A 21,371-nucleotide genomic window follows, 5' to 3' on the forward strand; every position below is an offset into this window, starting at 1 on the left:
TGTACCGTTAAGACATCAGATACTCAAGTCTTTGCTGCGGGTGGAAGTCTCTTTCGTCTGGCATTGTTCCAGCACTTCAGAGACTTTTTTATAATGTATACTCTGCAAAGACTGTCGATAAATTATTCACACTATAACCTCAAACGAATGTTAAAAAATGGGTCTCCAAACAAACTCTGCCACTTCTAAATTCTACTTTATTATGTGACTATTATGTACGCATGCAGTATTTGTGCTGATGTGAGAAATGGGGGGAAAAAAAGGTAATTAATTTAGTCAAATGTAGTAGTGTGCATGTTTGCAGAGCTACTAAAATGCTGTTTTTGACTATATAACTAACTTCTACTAGGAGATAAAAAGGCAAATGAATATTTTGAGCAAGAGAGCTAATGCCACTGCCAGACATGAAATCGACAGTAAGCTGAAGACAATGAGGACGTGGATTACTGAGAACCCGGCTGGGGGGGGAATTGCCTCATTCTATATTTTCAGTAAAGCATGCTATTTACATAAGGATTACTTTAAACTATTGGAGGAAATATTCCCAAAGCCTTCTGCACACAGTTGGCAATCATTTTCCTCTCCATCAGTCACAAAACAAACTCTACTTCTGATTCTGAACAGATGTAGGAGTGCACCGAGGTTCTGGGGGAAAAAATATAACTCTTTCTCCTCAGTTTGCACATTGATGTTACACAGTATTCTAACCGCTGGGCGAGAGCTTTTTGTCCGCTGCATCAGACTTTTCGATCAATGTCTTCACCTCGGACAAACACCCTGAAACCTAAATTCTTCCTATGAGCTGAGGGAAAGAAAAAATGTGTAGGCAGATGGCAAGGTGTCACTGTCTATCCAAAACATGTCCTAAAACTAAACCTGTGAGGAAAATAATAAGACCAGTACTAACGACATGTCTAAACTGTACTCACAGTAACAAGCATGGAAACATTCAGTAAACTATGAGTACAAGGATAGTCACATCCTTAGTCAGAAAGTCAGAGTACACTTACGCACATCGACGCGTTGAGCTAATACTAGCACATTTAGCAGGTGTCATAAAAAGACAGAGCACAGGTGCACTGACAGTAGTGTGGAATATATTAGACACACGTCTGTATATAGATATTCTTGCACATTCAGTGTGTTGACACAGTCTGTGTGAAGAGCAAAGAGGTGGACCGCCCTGTCATACACTGTTGGCAAACGTCAAACCGCAAACTCTAACTGGACATTGTCTCTCAAGGTGCAGTTTCCTAGTCTTGGCCTGTTATTACACTATCCCTGGGTTAAGCCGTAAAACATTACCTGTGCTCCCAGGAAATATGGCTGTCTGTACAAACTTTCCAAGCAATCCATCCTAGACCGGTCAAGTAGGAGTGTAGTTCTTCACTCACATTAGATTAGGAGTTTTTTAAAAAGCAACAAGCAACAAACATTGAAAATAAAAACAAACACAGACAGGTCATGTTGGGGTGGAGGGATTTGGGAACAACCTGCACCTTTCTGCATACATGCAGGCATCTTTTGGCAAAATGGCTAAATACAAAGCAAATATGAAGACCTCTAAACATTGATAAGGAATTCACAGCAGGTACTGAACCTGATGATGTGGCTGTTTGCAGCACCTCAGTGACAATTTTGGCTCTTAATGTCCAAGCAGTTGGTCACCCCTGGTCTCCTTTAAAATGGGTCACCAGCCAGCCAAGCCATGGCTCATGATACAAAACAGAAAACTGCAGCGTTAATGTTTGGAAACTAATGAAAAATAATCACAGAACAGCAACAAATTTAATACTTTTATCTTGTATTAAATATATATATTTGTTTGATGCTTTTTTAGTTTGAAGAGCAGTTTCAAGCAAGAAATGCTTTATAGCTTATATCAAAGAAACGTCTACTTGAGAGTTCCAGCCTCTGATATACAAATGCACCGTGTGATGGGCAGCCTGCTGATTCTGATAAAAAAGAAAATATATATATATATAAGATGCACTTATGAGCATTCTACTCTGCTGTTTTTCCTTTCAATTTGGAAAACCACACTGTCCTGTTATCTTGTTGTAGGCAACCAAGCGCTTATGTGTTTACAGTCAAGGTCAGTTCTCGACACAACAACAAGCTCAGTCTGAGCCGCTTCATCTTCACTTGTAAAATAAAATAAAAATTGCTCGTGGCAGCCCATCATGTGTAAACACACTTGTCACTTTGACTGCAAAGACAAAGAGTTATGAGATTTTCGGATGCTTCTGAGTGGCTGCACAAACACAGGTGCCTTTCTCATCCGGTAATGAGACAGCAAACAGGCAACATGATCCAAATAATTAAAGAGCTGTCAGTTATTCATTAAGCCAGCTTACCTGCTGTTGAAGGGGTTATCCCAGGGTATCACGTGAGTGCCACTGGGACCGATCAAAAAACTGACACGGTCATAAAAGCTCTTGGATGTTGGCTGGGCGGCTGAACTCTGCGCCTGGCCCGTGGTGGCGGTGGGGTCAGGCGAGCCACGACAGTAGGTCTGACCCTGGCAGGCGATTTGAGTGCAGCAGTCTGGGTCCATGCAGTCGATGAGTCCATCTGGAAAACAGGAGGGACAGTGAGGACAGGGAGAAAAAAAGCCTTGGCTGACCTGAATGTGTTGACGAAGGAAGCATCTCTGTTATTTTGGTGAGCTCTGGTACACGCAGATGACCTCTAACATGAACTTAAGTTCATTAAAGCAACAGCAGGGATCCTGGTCTGACACATAAGAGTGACCAGTTTCAAACACACATTAAAAGAATGATAGTTATGTGCCCTCCTGTGGGGCTCAGGTACTTGAACAACTGAGTAACTAAATTTAAATAAGCTGCATTGAAAATGCACTTTTTTCCACCATGTTGTGTTGCAAAACTTACAGTATCCTAAAACACTATGATATATGTACAAAGTAGCTGTGAATGGCAGCACCACCTCTTGCAGCCGCTGCATTCAGCCTGGGAGCTGGAGCGAGCTGGCAGCCAAGTCGCCTCCAGCTCGTGGCGACGATTCAAAACATGGCTGTATCTGTATTTTGTCATTTTTGGGATGTGTTTGCTGTCAACATTGTGTGTCGTTTGTGCATGAAAGCGTGTTAGTTTCAAAGTATGTCACCGCACATGACCCTGGAGCATCAGGCCAGGAGAACAGTTCATTAGAAATCCAAGTTGTGTGGTGCAAAAAAAATATAGTCTGAACTAGTCTTTATAATTGCTGTACTGTATATTTTAATGCATGCTGTTTAACAATCTGTTCTGCTGCCACATTTGCATATTCTTTCCAGTGATCTTTTATGTATGATTGATTTGTTTTGTTTGTTTGCACTGTCACCGAGGAGCCACATCAAAGCCAGCTTTCTGCCTGGCGCAATAAGAGTTTCTTCTTCTTTTTCTTCTTCTTTTTTCCAGAAGCTAAAAGACAATTTGTACAAGACTTTTACTCCTTCATACCTCCCTCGTTATCTTTGCCATCTGAGCAGAGCGTTTCGGTCGCTACATCGCATCCCAGCCCTCTCCATCCTGACTGGCAGATGCAGTGCCAGACGTTCTGATCCAGGACGCACCTCCCGTTGTTGTTGCACAGCCCGGGGCAGCCGTCTGTCAACACATCATGTACGTGTCAAACAGGCGAACAAGTCAGAGCAAGAGGAAATCAGGAGGTTGAAGGCAAAGGGGAGAGGGTGTGGAGACAAAAGGTGGAAGGTGGAAAGTAGGGGCATTAAAAGTGGACACGGGGGTGGGGGCAGAGGGAGGACAAAAAAAAAAAAAAAATGATAGAAGACAGAATTGAGTGAACATACAGTACAATACATCTCTGACAGGACTGGGGGTATGTGGGGGGGAAAAGGGTTTTTGAGGAGTTACAGTCGTTTCACATGAGGTTTTAAAGCATGTGCAACTATAGTGAAAAGTGAAATGTATGGGATAAAAAAGCAAAGCAGTTAACAGACCAATGGGAGGATGCATGTTTAGTTAGAAGCAGTTTTTTGGGTTTGATTAGCTGTTTGGGAGTTCGAGTGACTTCTATTATGGAGTCCATAAGCATGGATTTCAAAGGAATGGGCGTCTTCATGTTGAATTTATTTAATGTTTTTGGTGAATTTGAATTTCAAGCATTTTATTTCATTTCAAAGTTGCACAAAAGTCCCGTTTAAGTGGCAGAAAATCACAGTGTTGGTGCCCGTTGCTTGCGCCTGAAAATAATTAAAGTAGCCCACTGCAGATGTTAGAAACACTCATGTGAAGTAACAGCAACATCAAAGAGGGAGAGGAAGTATATATGTAAATAGGGAGAAGAAGAGAGGGAAGAAGGGATCTAGAGGAGTCTCCACATTTACAGAAAACAGTGCATTTGCTGCCAGATCGCATTCCTTCTAAGTGGAGGGTGAAGACGACAGGGAGTCGAAAAACATGACTAAACCACACCAGTTCGGGGCGTTTAATCTGGCAGACACAGGGAATTAAGACAGGGGTGTGGAGAAGGAGAGGGGGTGGTGGAGGAAGAGGAGGAGGAGGAGAAGGGACCGTGGGGTGTCTGGTGTGAGACTGGTTCAGACGGACAGGAGATGAGGGGACATATCGGAGGAGGGGTGGGGAGCAGGATCACAGCGGAAACATTATGATCGACTCGGACATAAAACAGGTGTATATACGCCGTGCTAGGAAAGACAGAGAGCAGGGAGGGATTGTTCGTGACAATCTCCCTTGAGGGGGGGTAGTGGTTCAATTTACCTTTATATCCTATCTTGACTGCTCCTATTACACAACCGAGGAAAGGGAAACATTTGGAGAAGAAAATTACTTATCTCTGTGGTGGCAGAGAGCTAAGACTGACAAACACATTTTACTTATTGTAACTTACAGGGAGCACACAAAGTGGAAATGGTGGCAGGCATAAAGCTGATGTACCTGCCAGCGTGCTTTAAATAGTTTTTTAAAAAAAGAAGCTTTGTGGGTGTTTTATTTTCCCAAAGATTAACCCTCGTCTTCCCAACGTGTTAGCTTCTGCTCTAATTCCAATCTCTACAACTGTGCATGTAAAACACAGCAGTGTAACGGTGATTGAGCTGAACGGCTAATATTAAGCATGAGCGGCAGGATATGACAGCGAACTCGCCAATTTTTCAACATTTTTTCTTTTTTGTTAAGCAAAATAAAAAGGCTGGATCAGAAAGGAAAAAGTATGAAGAGTATAATTCTTAAGCAAAGTAAGGAGTGGTTTTTTTACCTGATACTCTGGAATCCAGGGCTATACGTGTAAGCCAAGAGGGAGTTGGAAAGAGAGAGAGGTAGGCAGACAGGCATACAGACATAAAATAGAAAAGAGAATGGATATAAGTAGGAGTTAGAGAGGCAGAGAAATGCAAATAGAAAACAAGTGAAGAATTTATTTGAGAGAGGGAGACAAAGGAGATACTTTTGGTTAAGGGAAGATGAATCCAAACTTGAAAAAAAGATGTTAAGTGATTATAGATAATCACTTACACTTACCCCCCCCCCTTAAAAGCAGTTCTCTATATGAAGCGACAAAGTTGTGCTCTGTAAGATATTCGCTGTTAAGACGCTCCATCTGCTTTGTTTTGCCAAAGCAGGGAGTGCCAATACGAAGAAGAACACACAAGTTTCTCTTGATATCTGAGTGTTGTAACACTCTTTGCTTACAAACCATATGAGCCATTTTCATCTTCAAAAGCGCTTTACTGTCAGCTCGTCAGGAGGCTCAGCCTCTTCCTGAAGCAGAATGCGCTCTTTTTTTTTTTTTACGTCATTTCTACTTCAGCGATCTCAACGGCAGCGTGGCTAGCAGCAAGATGAATCAAAAACACCTCAGCGATGAACTGCAGTGCTGAGAGAGCAGCCACAATGGGTTAAGCCTTGCATATAAAACAGGATCTAGATGCCTGCGACAAAAGAATGGCCAAGGAAGTCCTCCATTCAAGCCCTGACCATGTAATGTGATTAAAAGGTGCTTTGTGCAAATGGCAGTTATTCAGGGGTTTGAAAGACAAAATAAGCTCCCGGTTCTCCAAGAAAAGGTAACGCACTGCCTATTCATCGCCGCCCCATCCAAGGCAAGGAGTTACTTTCCTGACTGGAGCCTTAAACAGAAGGAAAGAAAGAGAAAATGGATGATGCACAGTCAGCCCTGAGGAGGGAAAGATTAATAAGATCAGGAATGTGACCCCCCCCCCCCCAACAACTCCCTCACTGCAATCTCCTGTCCCTGCAGAGATGGATTTGCGCCGTTGGAATGGGGGGGGTTGCTGATGAGAGAACTTGTAAATACATAATTAGGGTTCAAGAGCTTGGAGTGCCATATCTTTGTATCTTGGGGAATGTGTCGTCATTGAGAGGGTGGAAAATGACACTTGGGGGAATGCTGTTTGACGCGGCGTGTCAGGGTTTAACTACAGGACCTTTGACAGAGGGTAAAGTGTCGAGGAAGTTTGAGTTAAAGGTCAATAGGAAGTGACATCTCAGAACTCATTATCCTCATTAATGCCAGGTGAAGCACTGCCATTTCAGAAAAATGATATTCCAAAGAGGCCTACCCGCGGCTTTTTGGCTCCCTAAATACCTGCCCTTGACTCGCTAATACAGAAGCATCACTTCAGCAGTCTGAAAGGTGGAATATCTAAATTACAGAGTTAATGCGTGCTGTTGTAAAAAAGAACATTTCAAGAAAAAGGAAGAAAGGTGCATTTGTTCATGAAGAGAGAGAGAGAGAGAGAGAGAGAGAGAGATAGAGATGGTGGTTTAAAGATGAATCTTGAAACTTTTATACATACAGCTGTTTCAAAATGGCACATTTTAAATAGTAAGTAGAAAAATAGTGATCAAAAGAAGAAGGAGAGAGCAGAAACCTTTTACCTTCTTAACCTAAAAGGTAATGAACTGTTAATGTGTTTAATGAGAGTCAACAATAAGTGCTGGAAGAAGGAAATTGCTTTTGCTGATATAATGTAAATAATGCTGTATTAGAAAAGAAAAATCCTGCAATTAAAATTTTAATAGACCAACAATATGCAAGTTGCGAAGGATGAGGACGACTTTCCGTAAAATTTGACTTCTGAAAAGATGACATCATCATCACTGTCATAGATGGTGACCACTGCTCCATCTTCATCTTGGCTAAGAGGTAGTAGGCTGAGATGAAAGAGAGGGAAGCAGCAAGCAATACAGCAATACAGGTGAACAGGGAGTGTGTTGGACAGCATCAGGTCCACGTCCATGGATGCCTTTTTATATGTATATATATATATATATATATATATATATATATATATATATATATATATATATATATATAAATACCAAAAAAGTTATTAACTCTGTGGATATGTAGTTGACAAGATCAGCTGCACACAGCTGTGTGATTACATGCATCTAATCCATCCATCACCTACATTGTAACATCATTATTCATCACTTCTCACTTATTATCATTGATTGCATCTAGTTAACCGTACAGGTGATCTGTGTTAAATATTCTGTTTTTTTCAGAACACCCAACTGTTGCTATGGACAACAGACGGTTGCTATGGAACCAGCTCCAACATCCAATCCACTGGAGACGGCTTGTGAATTTATTTTTAAATCAATATTTTGTGTAAAGTTATTGATTTGTTTAGCAAGTAGCTGTTCAATAATTAAGATACTGTGCAGCGATTCTGTCACTGTAGCATGTAAACCCTGACAGGCCGCTGTGGTCATCAGCCTAATGACCGGCTTGCAGCATATCATCCCTTAAGTCTTTGATTTGGATGTAAATATTTAAGAGGTTCGAATTAGCCAAATTTTTTTTTAAGTGCTGTTGTTTCCCTTTGAAAGTCCACAATGGAAGAAAGAGGTTTAAATATCTATTTTCTGTGGCTGACCAGCAGTCAGAGGAAACAGAAATCCTAGGTGGAGGATCCTGGCCACAGTTTTTGGTTCAGTGATCTCTGGAAATTGAATTGCAAGAAACACATCACCAAAAACAGCATGCAGAGGTGGTTGTTTGGAGCAGGTAGGCAGCAACAGAAGTGTATCATGATCCGAATCTTTCCAACCGATGCTTGAAACCACACTCAGCATACTGACATTCACACTCCAACGTTGCCCTTTTAAAACTGCCCATAAATGAATTTCCTCTGTACTGCGAGCCCTTCTGTCAAAGTGTGTGTAGGTGTTTGGTACAGTGTGTGTGTGTGTGTGTCAGCGCGGCTCACCGATGGTGCAGTGTTCACCCGTCCAGCCCTGGTGGCAGTCACACTTGCCCTCTCGACAGACTCCGTGGTCGATGCAGCGTGGGTGACAGTCCCTCTGCTCACATTCTGGTCCTGTCCAGCCTTCCTCGCAGTGACACGCACCGCTGATGCACGAGCCGTGGGGGCCGCAGTCCACCACACACACCTCTGTGGCAAAACAAAGAGCCATGGAGACATGTAGCTTCTGTTCAGTAAAAAAAACCCTGCTTTTTTCCCCCCCTCCCTCCCTCCTCGTCTCTGGGCTGGTGTATTTTTGTATTCTGTAAAGATGCATCTGCCACCACGGAAACATGCTCTGATGTTTGCGGAGAAGTGTTGACTCCCTCACTTAAAGTGGGCCAATAAGTTTAACTGTAAACAAGACGCGTTTTTAGCACCATTCCTAAAAACTGTGTCATAAACAATTGTGACACTGTAAGACAGCCACTACAATGTCTGACAGTATTTCATCTGCAGACACTCAAAATTACTGCCATCTGCTAAAGGAAGGTTTAAGATGCATAATTTGTACTGATACGTCTTCCTTTATGGATCTCAGTGGACTTGTCGTGTACATGATTCCTTTTTTAAAATGACTACACAGAGCGATGCATAAGAAATGTCAGCGCTTCAAAACAAGGAACTGAATGCCCCAATCAACATTTATTCTACTGCCACTTTTACAAATACCCAATGAGTAGTTTAGAAGACGACATAAATGCATGAATCCACCTTGTATTAATATTGATATATAGTGTTATTAGTTTTTATGGGTTCAGGCGATTATGACGCTCCCTAAATTTTCAGCTCTTGACAATTAATCTGTGAACTGTCATCACAGCAGCATTCTCAGAGTGTGAAGTGGAAGTAAAGGGATGTTAAACTGCATTTCTGAGTCCATTCATAATCTATAGAAATTAGTACAAGAACAACATCAAAAACAAAAAACAATGCACACTTCCATCCTCAATGGCCGCCATCTTGAAAATCAAACTGAAGCCTCCAGGCTGACAGTCCTGTGTGTGTGTGTGTGTACCAGCAATAAAAAGAATAAGCCATGAGGCTTTATCATGAACCTCACCAAGTTGTTTTGTTTTGTTTTCGTTATTATGTGGTGATAATGTAGCAGCCTGGAAGGATCTGCTTGTACAAAACGCTGCAGCCAGCTCACATTTTCTTCATTTTCACCAAATACATGAACACAAGTACAGAGTGCGATTGTTCTGTTTTTGACCTGTGAAGCCTGAAATGTGTGAATGCAGCAGAAAAGAGGACACGGAAGGTCAGCCTTTACTTTTTTATATATATATATATATATATGTGCATTAAAAATGCAAGAAAAAGTATGAACACACATCTTAATATGTCAGCAAACTTTAAAGCGAACAATACAAAGAAACGCAGTGGGTTCCTATAAAGGCAGAGGGATGATTCCTAACTTCGTTTACATCTATTTTATGTAAAATTTATTCAGCATTCTGCAGGACTTTAATTAGCTTATCAACAAAGCGCTGCAATCAGAGTAACAACCACCTTTCTTTTATCTGAAATGTCATTAAAGCTTATTACGCAGAATAAATAAGCATTTCTATGAATAATTAGCCTGGAATAACACACCAGAAAAATGCTATTTCCTGTGAGTATAAAAACAGTTTATTGTTGTCAGTTTGGTTTCTGCAGCTACTCTTCTTTATCTGATTAGTCTCACAGAGCACTTTATTTTATTTTATTTTACTTTACAAGAGTGCAGTAGCCTTAAAATTAAACAAAACCTGTCATCACTCAAAAAGCCTCCAAGACGAAAGCGCTGCAATTACTGTGTGTCTTAAAACTTCCAGAACAGCCGCCTTTCAGTTTTTACATATTATGAAAGCTCATTTGCATGGAGCCTTGGCAGACTGAGGCGAATGGGGGGTGTGGGGGGGGGGGGGTGTGGGGGGGGGGGGGGTTATGGATTTGTTCTAATGTCTGGACACTGAGAGATCAACATGTTTTTCTTCAAGTACAGAGCATCGGGAACAGCAGAGCAGCTGTTATGAGTCTGTGTTATCTTCGTAAAAAAATTCAAATGATTGAATCCATGGATGGTGAGTAAACCAGTGTGTTAGCAGGGCTGAAGCTGATGCTCAACAAGCCGTGGCTGGATACTTGTGCGAGAATAAGAAATGTTCATTTGAGGCTTCCACCACACAGTGAAAGCTTTCTGCTGTGACAATGGCAGAAACAACCTCAAGTACGTCCTTGATTTTAAAGAGATGCTCCAGGAAAATTTGGAAAAGTTGAAAACTTGGGTATAGCCTTCAGGCGAAGCAAATTAGCCAACATCATTCTGCTCCCCAACAAGTCACAGATAAAATATTCCCTCATTTTCTCCATGTATTTTTATGATTTTCTTTTTAAGCCAATCTATTGGTGCTGCTTTGCTCACACTTATCCTTTTTACTGAGGCTTTTTTTTAACCGTCTGTCTGTTCCAGCTCTCTGAATGGAGTTTTTCTTCGATTGAGGGACCTTGGATGGTTCTGATTAAGCTGAGCCGACACTGTAGAATATTAAGCATGCCTCTGGAGGGGAGTCGTTCGATTCCAAAGGAATACCTCCTTCCCATAGAATCTATGCAATCAATTTTTCATTAGAGCAAAAGTGTTTATCTGCCTTTAACACGCCCCTGACTGAAGCTGGATAGGGGTTGTGGGCGGTCGATCCATGCTACGCGCTTGTTAATTAAAGTTTATTTAATTGAAGAAGAACCGCAGCATTAATTACGCAGGAATCCTCCACCACCAAGGTGGGTATACACTCCCCGACTTTTCGGACTGCATCGGGGCCCTCCTTGGTATTGACAAACTGGAGAAACAAAAGATTGCGTCTGAAATTTGAAAGGCTTTTAAAAGAATAACAAATTACCTCTCTTAAAAAAAAGGAATAAAGTGAGACACAAACAAAACAAAGCACCACAATCAGTCTTTCTTCTCACTCCCTGCACTCTCCTTCAAAAGCATCTAACATTTCAAAACATCCAGCCTTTCATTTTCAGCAGAGATAAAGCCAGGAGAAACATATTCAGCAGCCTGGCAAAAACAAAGTGCAACTTCTGCTTTTAATTGTATGACTCAGGATGTGTTTCTCTCTGGGTTTAACACTCAGAGAATGAGTCTATTCTGAGAGGGAAAGCGGGCGCATAAATCACCTGAATCTCAGGCGCAGATAACAGATGGGAGGGGCCAGCCTTTGAACTAACATGTCACCTACCCGTGTCGAAAGACAAACCCTCTGAAAACAAGCCTGGTAACAAATGAAGAGGTTCAGCTGCGAGCAGATGGGAACACAAAATGATCTCTTCTCTACTAAAAAAAAACAAAACAAAACCTATAAAGCTGCTAAAAAAACACTGGAAAAATCTTATAAACAAATCTATAAGTCCATTTTTTTCCAAATTTGTCTTATTTTGTTTAAGTAAAAAGGTCCAGGTGTCATAAAAGTAACACGTTTTTTCTGTAAACATATGCTCTGTTTATAGCCTTATCCAACTCTGAAGGTGTGATAACACCCACAGTTTGATTTATTTTGTTCCAAACATAAGTATTGTATTTTCATTTAACTGCATGTCACAATACTGTCACAGGCATTCACATTATATCTCTCTAAAAACAGTAACAATGTGCCTGAACTACAGTTTGTCCTCGGTCCTTTTGTTTGGACTTTAGGCATGAGTGACTCTCAGCTATCAGATGTTGTTTCCTGCAGTCAGTTCAGATTACGTTCTTACTCATAATCAGACTTTCTTAAGCACTACAGTGCATTCCTGACATATTTAAAGCCACAATTTGTGACATTGATCATTAACACAAACTCATTAACAGCTAATGTTAACAGATATTTGCATGCTAACCAGCTAGCTGTGGACCGTAGCATCACATTATGCCCCTTTGCACTACATGATTGCATAGTGAGTCAATGCAGTCTGCCCTTAGTCTAACATGAGGGGAAGAAGATGCACCGCTCAGAGAGTTATTTACTTAAAGTGTCCTGGGACGGGCCTCAGGCGGCACTGAGGGCGAGGAGCAGAGTCTGACGATGATATACATAAACATTCGGGTGTCCAATGTGACAGCAAAAAGTGTTGGAAAACTTCACTCAAGGTGATCTATGTAAAAAAATGTAACTCATAAAACACAGTGCTGCCAGTGCTGCGACATGTATGCATATAGCTCACAAGATGAAAAACTTCAGTCAGTCAGGCCCCCATTCATCATGCCTGCTGCAGTCACACTATGAATCAGCAGGACATCACAAATGAATAACATTTAGTTTCCTTCATGCTTAACTCTGAGGGGAAAACTGCAAAACACCGATTTATGATTGAAACGGTGGCATTTTAATTTAGGAAAATAAATGGTTCCGTAATGTCCTCTAAGTTATATTATTTTTAAAAATAGAAATGATACATCACCTCACTTTCATATATCTATAAGTTAAATAATTTTTTTCAATAAGACGTCCACATGTGGACATGCTGAAGCGCACTGTATGAGGCAGATCCTTTATTTCAACTTACAGCCTGCTAATAAAGGCTCGTGCATCTGTTGTCTTGGACACCTGATGTCTGCAGTGTCTGTGCACAGCAAGAGGGGAGATTGTTTGGAATAAATACAGAAAAAATATGGTGCCAATTACTTGTTACAGAAACTTTATCCATAAAAAAAAGAAAAAAAAAACTGTAAGAAATAATATAGATGTGAGTGCACGGTTTGCCATAACTTCTGTGTGCAGTACAAACAACGCTGTGCTAATGATATCTAAAAAAAGCCGGCGGCTTTGTAGCTGTCCTTTGTGTCTCAATCAAGAGAAAAGTACTCAGCAGCTATTCTAAAAATCTGTTTTTGTAGTTAAAGTAAAATTTCAGCTTTTCACATTTTTAATCTGCTGATTTTTTTTTCCAATTTATTATTTTTGCCAAAATAAGCAATGTGAAAATGTCACATTGAGACAGAGGAAAGTGTTTTTGTTTTTCTATTTTCTGACATTTTATATTAAATAAAGTTTTTTTTTTAATACTGCAAAATAAAGTAAAATGTAAGCCAGGCTGACAAGAAATAACATCAACAACAACAACGCCTTTAAATGATGGGGAAAAAAAAATAGAAACTGACCTATTGAGCAGTCGGCCCCTGTCCAGTTGTCTTCGCAGACACAGGTTCCGGACTCGGTGTTGAACGTGCCATGACTGGAGCACTGCTCTGGACAAGTGCTCTTCAGGATCTCACAGCTGATCCCTCCCCAGCCCGGGTTACAGTGGCACTCACCGTGATGACAGGCTCCGTGACCGGAGCACGTCGGGTCCACACAGTCCACTGAAGACACACAGCGCGGATGACAGCGATGTCAGTTTACCACTTCTGGACAGGATATCAAACCTACTTATTTACCCCGGCCACTTCCGAGTCTGCTACCAGCCAAAAATCATTTTCTACGAGTGGAAGCGCTCAAGTGCCAGATGATGGCTGGTGAGCCACAGCTGAATTTTTTTCTTTCTTTCTTTCCAGGGTTTGCTGGTGGCCGGCAGTAATTTTCCACCCTATGTTCAACTAGCTCCTCTACGCTATATTATAGGGTGCTTCCAACATACTGACAGCATAATTATGCTCCATTATAGGCACTAGGAAAAGCAGCACAATTAGTGTCTAGACAGATATAATCAATTACTATTAACAATTCACAGATCAACTTGCTGATCTAGGTTAATAATTGCCAATTATGACCAACATAATCAACCCATTACTAACAAGGGATAATTTGCAACAGCATTTTTAGACCTGATTACTCTGTGCATCTCTGTACTTGTATGCTAATAAAGATTTTTTTTTTCTACCTGAACTAATTCATCAAACCATGCAAACTACAAATGATCTCATATAAGTTCAAAAACACTGCAAAATAGGTGAACTCAACATGTAAGGTCAACAGCTCCCACATGTAAATCTGAGATGATAATCGCCTTTTGTCTGCAGGGAGATCAATAAAATTATATACAGTGAAGTGAAGGGGGAAGTGGAACAGGTTGACAAGAAAGAAGGAACAGTGCTTTCTAAACGCAGGAAGAGATGCCAGTGACTGATCGATTTTAACAGGTGTCTTCATCTGTGGAGTCTTCCAATAGGTGACTGCATCAATGGGCACTGCGCACAATCTGTTCCAGCTTCTACCCTGAAGAGGGAGTTAATTTATACACACGCTATCAATAACAACATCCAAAGCATTATCCGCTCGGTGGAGTCGAAAACGCCGATTGTTTCACCAATGGTCTGTGTCGATTCCCCCAGAGCATCACGCAGCTTTGACTCCAGAGGGGAAGAGTTTGCTTTTTTTTTTTTTTTTTTTTTTGTCTTGTTCATTTTCAGGTTACCTTGTTCACAGTTGGTGCCTTTGTGGCCCGTGTTGCACACACAGTTTCCCGCCACGCACAGGCCGTGTCCCCCGCACTGAGGATCGATACACTGGGAGGCGGGAACGTCACATTCGGTGCCCTTCCAGCCGCTGTAGCACTGACAGCGTCCCCTGGTGTACTGGCCGTTACCGCTGCACAGCACTGGACAGGCGGCTGTGGGGAGATACATAAACAGCGTATCAGGTACATGGAGCATCTATTTTTGCTTTGTAGACAAGAAAATGAAGGGATGTCTTTGCTAAGCTAACATGCTAGGATAAGCTAGACGCACAACTACACATGTGGCATAGAGAAATCATTCACAGTCAGCGTATTAGCTTTTAGCAACTGTCATTAACAGATAAATCATCTTATAGAGGCCAAAACTGTAATACTAAAAAAAAATGTTGGTGCCTCCCCCGGTGGCCATTTGCAGAACTGCATCTGAATGTACATGTAGTTAAATGCAGCATACAATTATACATTTGGTGTACTGACCCTTTAAGATGATTATAAAAGCAGAGTAATTACCTCTGGAGCAGTATGGCCCTATGAATCCTGGGAAACAGTGGCACGACCCCGCCACACACTCTCCGTTTCCGTAGCAGTTGTGCGTGCACTCTGTCACCGAGTCTGTGAATACAACAGTTCATATTATTGCACATCCATTTCTCTTATATTTGACAACAATACAGTTTATGAAATACAAAAAAAGACAGCTAAGCTACCAGCTGCATGAATGCAGGATGTCTAAGCATCTCTTATCTGCAGCGCTTCTATCAGGCATGGCATACATTTACAGCTATTTGTGCATGTGCCACTAAGGTCTAAGCCTCCATAACAGCACGCTGCAGCCCGACTGTTCCCGTCTAAGCCATGTTAACTAAAAGCCGCACAAGCATTTTAAATTAGACCAAATTTCCTTGACACATTTTCCTTTTTCCTCCTGTCTCTTCTGCTGCTCCAACCCTCTTGAATGACTGATCATGCCCACACAAGCCATGCAATCTCCTGAGTGTTTACAGCTCAAATCCTCTCTGAGTTGAAGTTAATCTGACATATCCTACCGACAGATCTGGTGTTCATTCAACAGACCATCGCTCATAAAGGGCACCCCCCGAAAGACCTGCACCCTCATTTTGATCAACCAACTTTTTTGTTATTACTCTAGCCTGTATTGGATGTTCATCGAGCCAGTGTTGGACCCGAGCAATTTTGACCTCACACATCGATACCTTCATATTCGTAGGGACGGATCAATGCAACTCCCCGAAGGAAATAGCAAAAGAAAAACGTTAACCTTAGTGTTTTTTCCTACCTCAAAACCCACAAGGAAATTTCACAGACTTCAGAACACTGAAGAGGTTGTTAGGAGGGAAGGATCAATGCGGTGCATGGTCTGGTATTATAGTGTTGAGCACAATAATAAACTACTCTCCAATGAAAACCCTCTGCCTCCTGGGTCGCTCCAACTTTAAAAAAGCCCCACTTGCTTGTGTGGTAGACACGTTTTCCAACAATTTAATCTACTTTTTCATGCAGGCGCAGCTGTTTATAGGAATTAAAGTCTTCCAAACATGTCATTACACATCATTCCAATCACTCTCATTAACCAGCCAGGCAGATGTGTGTCCTCGTACCCTGGATGATGGTGTTGTAGGACACAAGCTCCACGCTTCGCCCATCGTTATAAAATGCAAAGTGCCACACCCCTGAGTCCAGGTACTGGATGAATCCAGCTTGGTGGACAGCCACAGGGTGATCCAGCCGGGCCCTCGTGTCCGGTTCACTCAGAGTCCGATGCTCCTTGGCGATGAGCCTGCTGCCATCCAATAGCTCCACAAAGTCGTACTGCACAAACACAAACAGAACAGATTCCACATCATGTAAGTGAATTTTATTTTAATGTCAGTCTCTTTAAACCACACATTCCACATCACTCGCAGTTCAAAAAGTTTCTTTTTTTTATATAATATTGGATGCTTTGTGTAAACAAATTGCAAAGCAGCCTGAGCAGGTTTGTGTACACAGCAAATATTCAAGTATTATAAGTGTTGATTTTTCCTTTGACAGTTATTTGATGTTGTTTGGAGGGGTGTTTGTATACTGATGGAGCTGATATGACTCTGAGGCAAATGTTCAAAAATGTTCCAAAAATACATTTTTAACTCTGATGGGAGTGCGCTCACAGACACGATGACAATCTGGTAAATTAATGTCGATACTGTAGTGTGTGGATGGCGACATTTAAAATTCAAACGAAATACTAATAAAAAGCATTAGACCACGGTGCAAATGACATGGAATATATACATATACATCATATTTTATATTAAAAGTAAGTATATTGGTAGATTTGATTGACAGGCTCTTCTATCCCCTTGGATATATATCTATACTATATAGTCAATTAAATACAGATTGAATAATAAATAAATAAATACTGCCATCAGGCATTCCTATGCTGGAAAGAGAAAAATAGTATGTGTGTAAATGTTTTTCTTTTTTTCCAAAAAAACATTGATTTACAGGGTAAACAAGGAGTAACGAGTCATTCCTGCCAAGTGAATCGAGTAAAGCGGGGCATCTGCTCTCAGTGCACCTGCTCAACACCTGAACCTCATTTTGACTGAAGCTGAAGGGTGCAGAGAACCACAAAAAACAAACACACACACACACCAACAATCCCCCAAACAGGCTCTATACACTGCAGAGGACATGTAGCCCCCCCCCCCCCCCCTCCTCCCCTCCTCTTCTGGCTAACACAGTTGTTAGATGTACTGATCCTATAGTCTGTGGGCTGCACAGCAGCGTGATGCATACAGATTGGAACTGTAGCTACTTCCATTTAAATCCAGTGATGAGGCTGTTTGCAGAAGGCTTTGATCAACGGTTTAAGGCATTGATTTCTGAATGACATCCAACCGAGGTGTTTCCAAATTTAAACCTATATGTTTTCAAGATGTAATGACACACTGTTCCTATAATACCAGCAAATATCACAAAATATGTGAGAACAGAATAATCTTTAAGTGAATCATTTCTTCAGCTGGAAGATTGTTACTGCAGTATAGAGTCAATAGTGTTATCTACCCAGTATATATCTGATAAAAGCTGATACATCTGCACCTCAGCAAGATGTTTCACAAAATATTTTCTTCTGATTCTAAAAAATTAAAACACAGTAGATCAATGAAAACGCCTGCATTAATAAATAAATGATGTCAGACAGAACTGCAAATGTTTAAAAGACCAAAACATACATTTAAAAAAAAAAGGTTTAATGCTCTGGAATGTGACAAACGTGGACCCAAGCACCTTTTCAGCTGACTCTCAAACCAACAAGAACGAGAGCATTAAGCGAGGAGCAGGTGAAGTCAACACTGTGATTTAAGCCCCCTGTGAGCAGCTCAGGAGGGCACTGTGGGGATATTAACCTGGTGGACCTTCTTTGTGTTGTTGACTTAAAGTGTGTGTGTGTGTGTGTGTGTGTGTGTGTGGTGGTGATGATGGTGGGGGGGTGGGGGGTAATAAAACAGTTCATCTCACAAGCCCCTAAAACCTCCTGGCCAAGTGCATACATCTCGATTAGCTGGTGTGAAAGCCGCCCCCAACTCATCCCAATCCAACAATGGCAGTGAATAGCAGTCAGGAGAGCGTGGAGAGCCTGCTGGATGCCCCATGGACAGAGGAGGGATGCTCAGAGCCTGTAAATTCTCCAACCTTTTAGATTGAGTGAACTCAGTCTGGTACAAGTGAGTGGAAGTTCTTAAGAAAAAAAAACACACAAAACAGCTAAAAAAGTTTCTAACTTGTCTGGTTTGTATCAGCACAGACAGACACTCAATAGCAGATGGAGGAAGTCTGTATTTGAGAAAGGTGGAAAAGGCTGTTGCACTTAAATGCTGTCTTGTCTTCTGGGCTGTGAATACGATGAACAGTCAATATCTCTCATTGGGGTCTTTCATGCTCAGTTAAGTAAATGTATTGATTTGTGCCCCCACTACCTGAACAGAATGCAATTTAGAAGCGGCCACAATGGACACAGCGTCCAGCATTGACAAGCTTGAGTGTCTGCACAACAATAGCTTGAGACATAAAAGTAGTGTCTTGTTAATTAGTACCCTTTGGTCTTTGATTTTCCTTTTTTTTCACCTTGAAAGTGCAATCCAGCTCACCTATTGTCACTTGCATCTGACTCTCTTCCATCAAAGAGCGGCCCCGGACCGTCTACACTTGAGTGAAGCCCATCTTTACTAAGGGAGAATGTCGAGAAGGTGAAGCTAAGAGCTTTTGCAGTCAAGTGTGGTGGAAAAATAGCCATTGTCTGAGTGCTTCCATCACCATCGCCAGCCATCGGACATTCGGATGCCCAGAAATGTCATTCAAGTGACACATTTTGGAAACACTTCAATTTGCAAATGGCAGGCATTTAGTGCGAGTGAAAGCTGCCTATGCCCACACAAAGGCGAATCCATTCTGAGTGGAGAAAATGGAAACTAAGTTCTAATTTGCAAATGCACAAATGTTGAAAATTTAAACGGAGTGAACTAATGTGGGCAGATAAGTAACCCTATAATTGACACCATACGACCAGTTCCCTTGTGACAGCTCTGATTCCACTACCTGAATTTCTCAGACAAGCATCACTCTTTACATCCATTCATCTGCTGTAACCAATGTCCTATACTGGCAACTGATCACACTGATTATGTTTATTATGAAATATATATGTCTGAAATAGCAGATAATTGTTATTATTATTATTATTATTATTATTATTATTAACAGCTGCAGCTGTTAAAGCCACAGGTTTACTGAGACATTCCACAGGCCACTAACTTCATTGTCTTGGTTCAGTCTCAGTGCTTTTATCAGGCAGCAGTTTGTAGTGAAAAAGCTCTATAAAGCAATGCACTGCAACATATGTTGACAATGGAGCATTTAACAGCTACAAGGGTCTAAAAGACCCCCACACACACCTGTCACGCCCTCATAAAGAAACAAAACACTCCTGACTGATAGCTCTCCCAGCTCTGCTGTGGGATTTTGCGGCTTTATCAGTCCCATGTTAAGATGCTGTCGGCCAATATGATATTTTCTGTTCACACAAACATAACAGACTGTCCTATGTCAGGAAGTACATCTATATATTCTATGTTATGGTGGCCAACCTGAACTTATTAGTTTACCTCCAGATGATGCAACAAATCTTCGTGTGCAATGTTTGTGACTTTTCAAATGCAAAAGGTTACACAGCAAGGATCCTGTACCTGAGTGTGTGACGGTGCCAGTCCCTTTCGTCCATAGACCCCTATCAGTGCGTTCTTCTGTACCGAGATGTTGAACTTGAGGAAGCGCGGCTGCTCCATGTTTAGTTGAGAACGCCAGAACACCCCGGGCGGGACGCTCTGCCCCACCTTCTTCCCGATATCAACCTGTCCGGTATCGATGGAGTTGTTCTCCTGGTGAAGCACACTAGTCCTTCCTGCAAGACAGAGAGATGACAGAATGAATACAGAAGGTAATATCCATCGTCATCCAGCTGAAACACTTCAGACCTCAGATCTAACGGATGTCTGTAAATGTTGCATTATGTCTTGTGCTTTCCAGGGTAATTTTATTCCTTTATTCAAGTGGGGACATAATAATAAGAGAGTTACATCTCTTCCAAATGAGCAGTGACCAGGAAAGACAGGATTAAAAGTAATGGTTTCCTCTGGTCCGTGATACACTGCTCGCTGAAAAATGAACAGATATAATTGCCTTTTTATAAGACTAACAGGCCGCATCTCACACCTATTCTTTGGTCCTGGTGACTCATAAAATAAGGCTTCATATCAGATAAGGTCTAAATAGAATCTGTCAGATATACTGAGCCGCTAACCAGTGACTGTAAATCAAAAACAATTTGCCGAATGATGTTCTTAAATCTTCTCTCTCAGTTTCAAAGATGGGAGAGTTGGACGAGTTTTAACATGGCTCATGGTCACATCAAAGCCTCTAGTCTGCAAGGTGCCATTATTATATGGACAACAGGACACGATTCATGTCCTCTCCAGCTAAAGCTCTGTTAAGGAAGGAATGCGGCAGAGATATCCTGCACCATAAAGAACTGTGTGTGTGTGTGTTTACTGTAGCTGTGAGGATATCTGTTTGTGCCAGACCTCCACTGTTTGTATGCCTCAGTGTTGTGTGTGTAATGAGGCCATTGCCTGTCACTTCAGCTTCAGTCAAAGTGAAGACTGGAAGCCAAGTTTACCTCTGGGGAGAATAATAGCTGGCTATTGATTGCCTTTAAACAGTCCAAAACCTGCCTCATGCCATCTTAATTAGCAGTACTTATGAGGATTTAAATCTGGTTGAGTTTAAACAATTGAGCTTTTGCCTGGCCTCCTCAACTCAATTAATGCTTTCATGGCTGTGCATTCTAAACACTGCAGTGTGCTTAGAGATTAATTTGATGGCTTTTGCTATAAAGGTGAGCCGTGATGGCCCGCCTGCTTGTTGATGAATACACAATGGTCCGAGATTATGATTAGGGAGTACAAAGCTGTCTGGAATCACTCAATTAATATTCAAAAGGTGAAAGATCTCAATAAATTGTGAAGCCCGGCCATTGAAGTATACATGTATCCCTAAGGTTTGCTGTTGTAATTTGTCTTTTGAACCTTTCCTCGATTGTATTCATTTGTATTTGTGG

At 41.5% G+C, this 21,371-nt stretch overlaps 1 protein-coding gene across 1 annotated transcript in view; it reads right to left on the reverse strand.

Moving 5' to 3' along the window:
- LOC114442562 (teneurin-3) overlaps positions 1 to 21,371 on the reverse strand; it is a 113,940-nt gene that overhangs the window by 34,466 nt on the left and 58,103 nt on the right. The window contains exons 6-13 of the mRNA XM_028416251.1: positions 19,942 to 20,156; positions 16,309 to 16,519; positions 15,200 to 15,301; positions 14,648 to 14,842; positions 13,395 to 13,595; positions 8,225 to 8,410; positions 3,465 to 3,611; positions 2,358 to 2,574 (exon numbers count right to left, since the gene is read on the reverse strand). Of these exons, the coding sequence (XP_028272052.1) occupies positions 2,358 to 2,574; positions 3,465 to 3,611; positions 8,225 to 8,410; positions 13,395 to 13,595; positions 14,648 to 14,842; positions 15,200 to 15,301; positions 16,309 to 16,519; positions 19,942 to 20,156 (1,474 nt within the window). The remainder of the gene's footprint in view (positions 1 to 2,357; positions 2,575 to 3,464; positions 3,612 to 8,224; positions 8,411 to 13,394; positions 13,596 to 14,647; positions 14,843 to 15,199; positions 15,302 to 16,308; positions 16,520 to 19,941; positions 20,157 to 21,371) is intronic.

Source organism: Parambassis ranga, chromosome 10 (genome assembly GCF_900634625.1).
Source record: "Parambassis ranga chromosome 10, fParRan2.1, whole genome shotgun sequence".
Lineage (NCBI taxonomy): Eukaryota > Metazoa > Chordata > Actinopteri > Ambassidae > Parambassis > Parambassis ranga.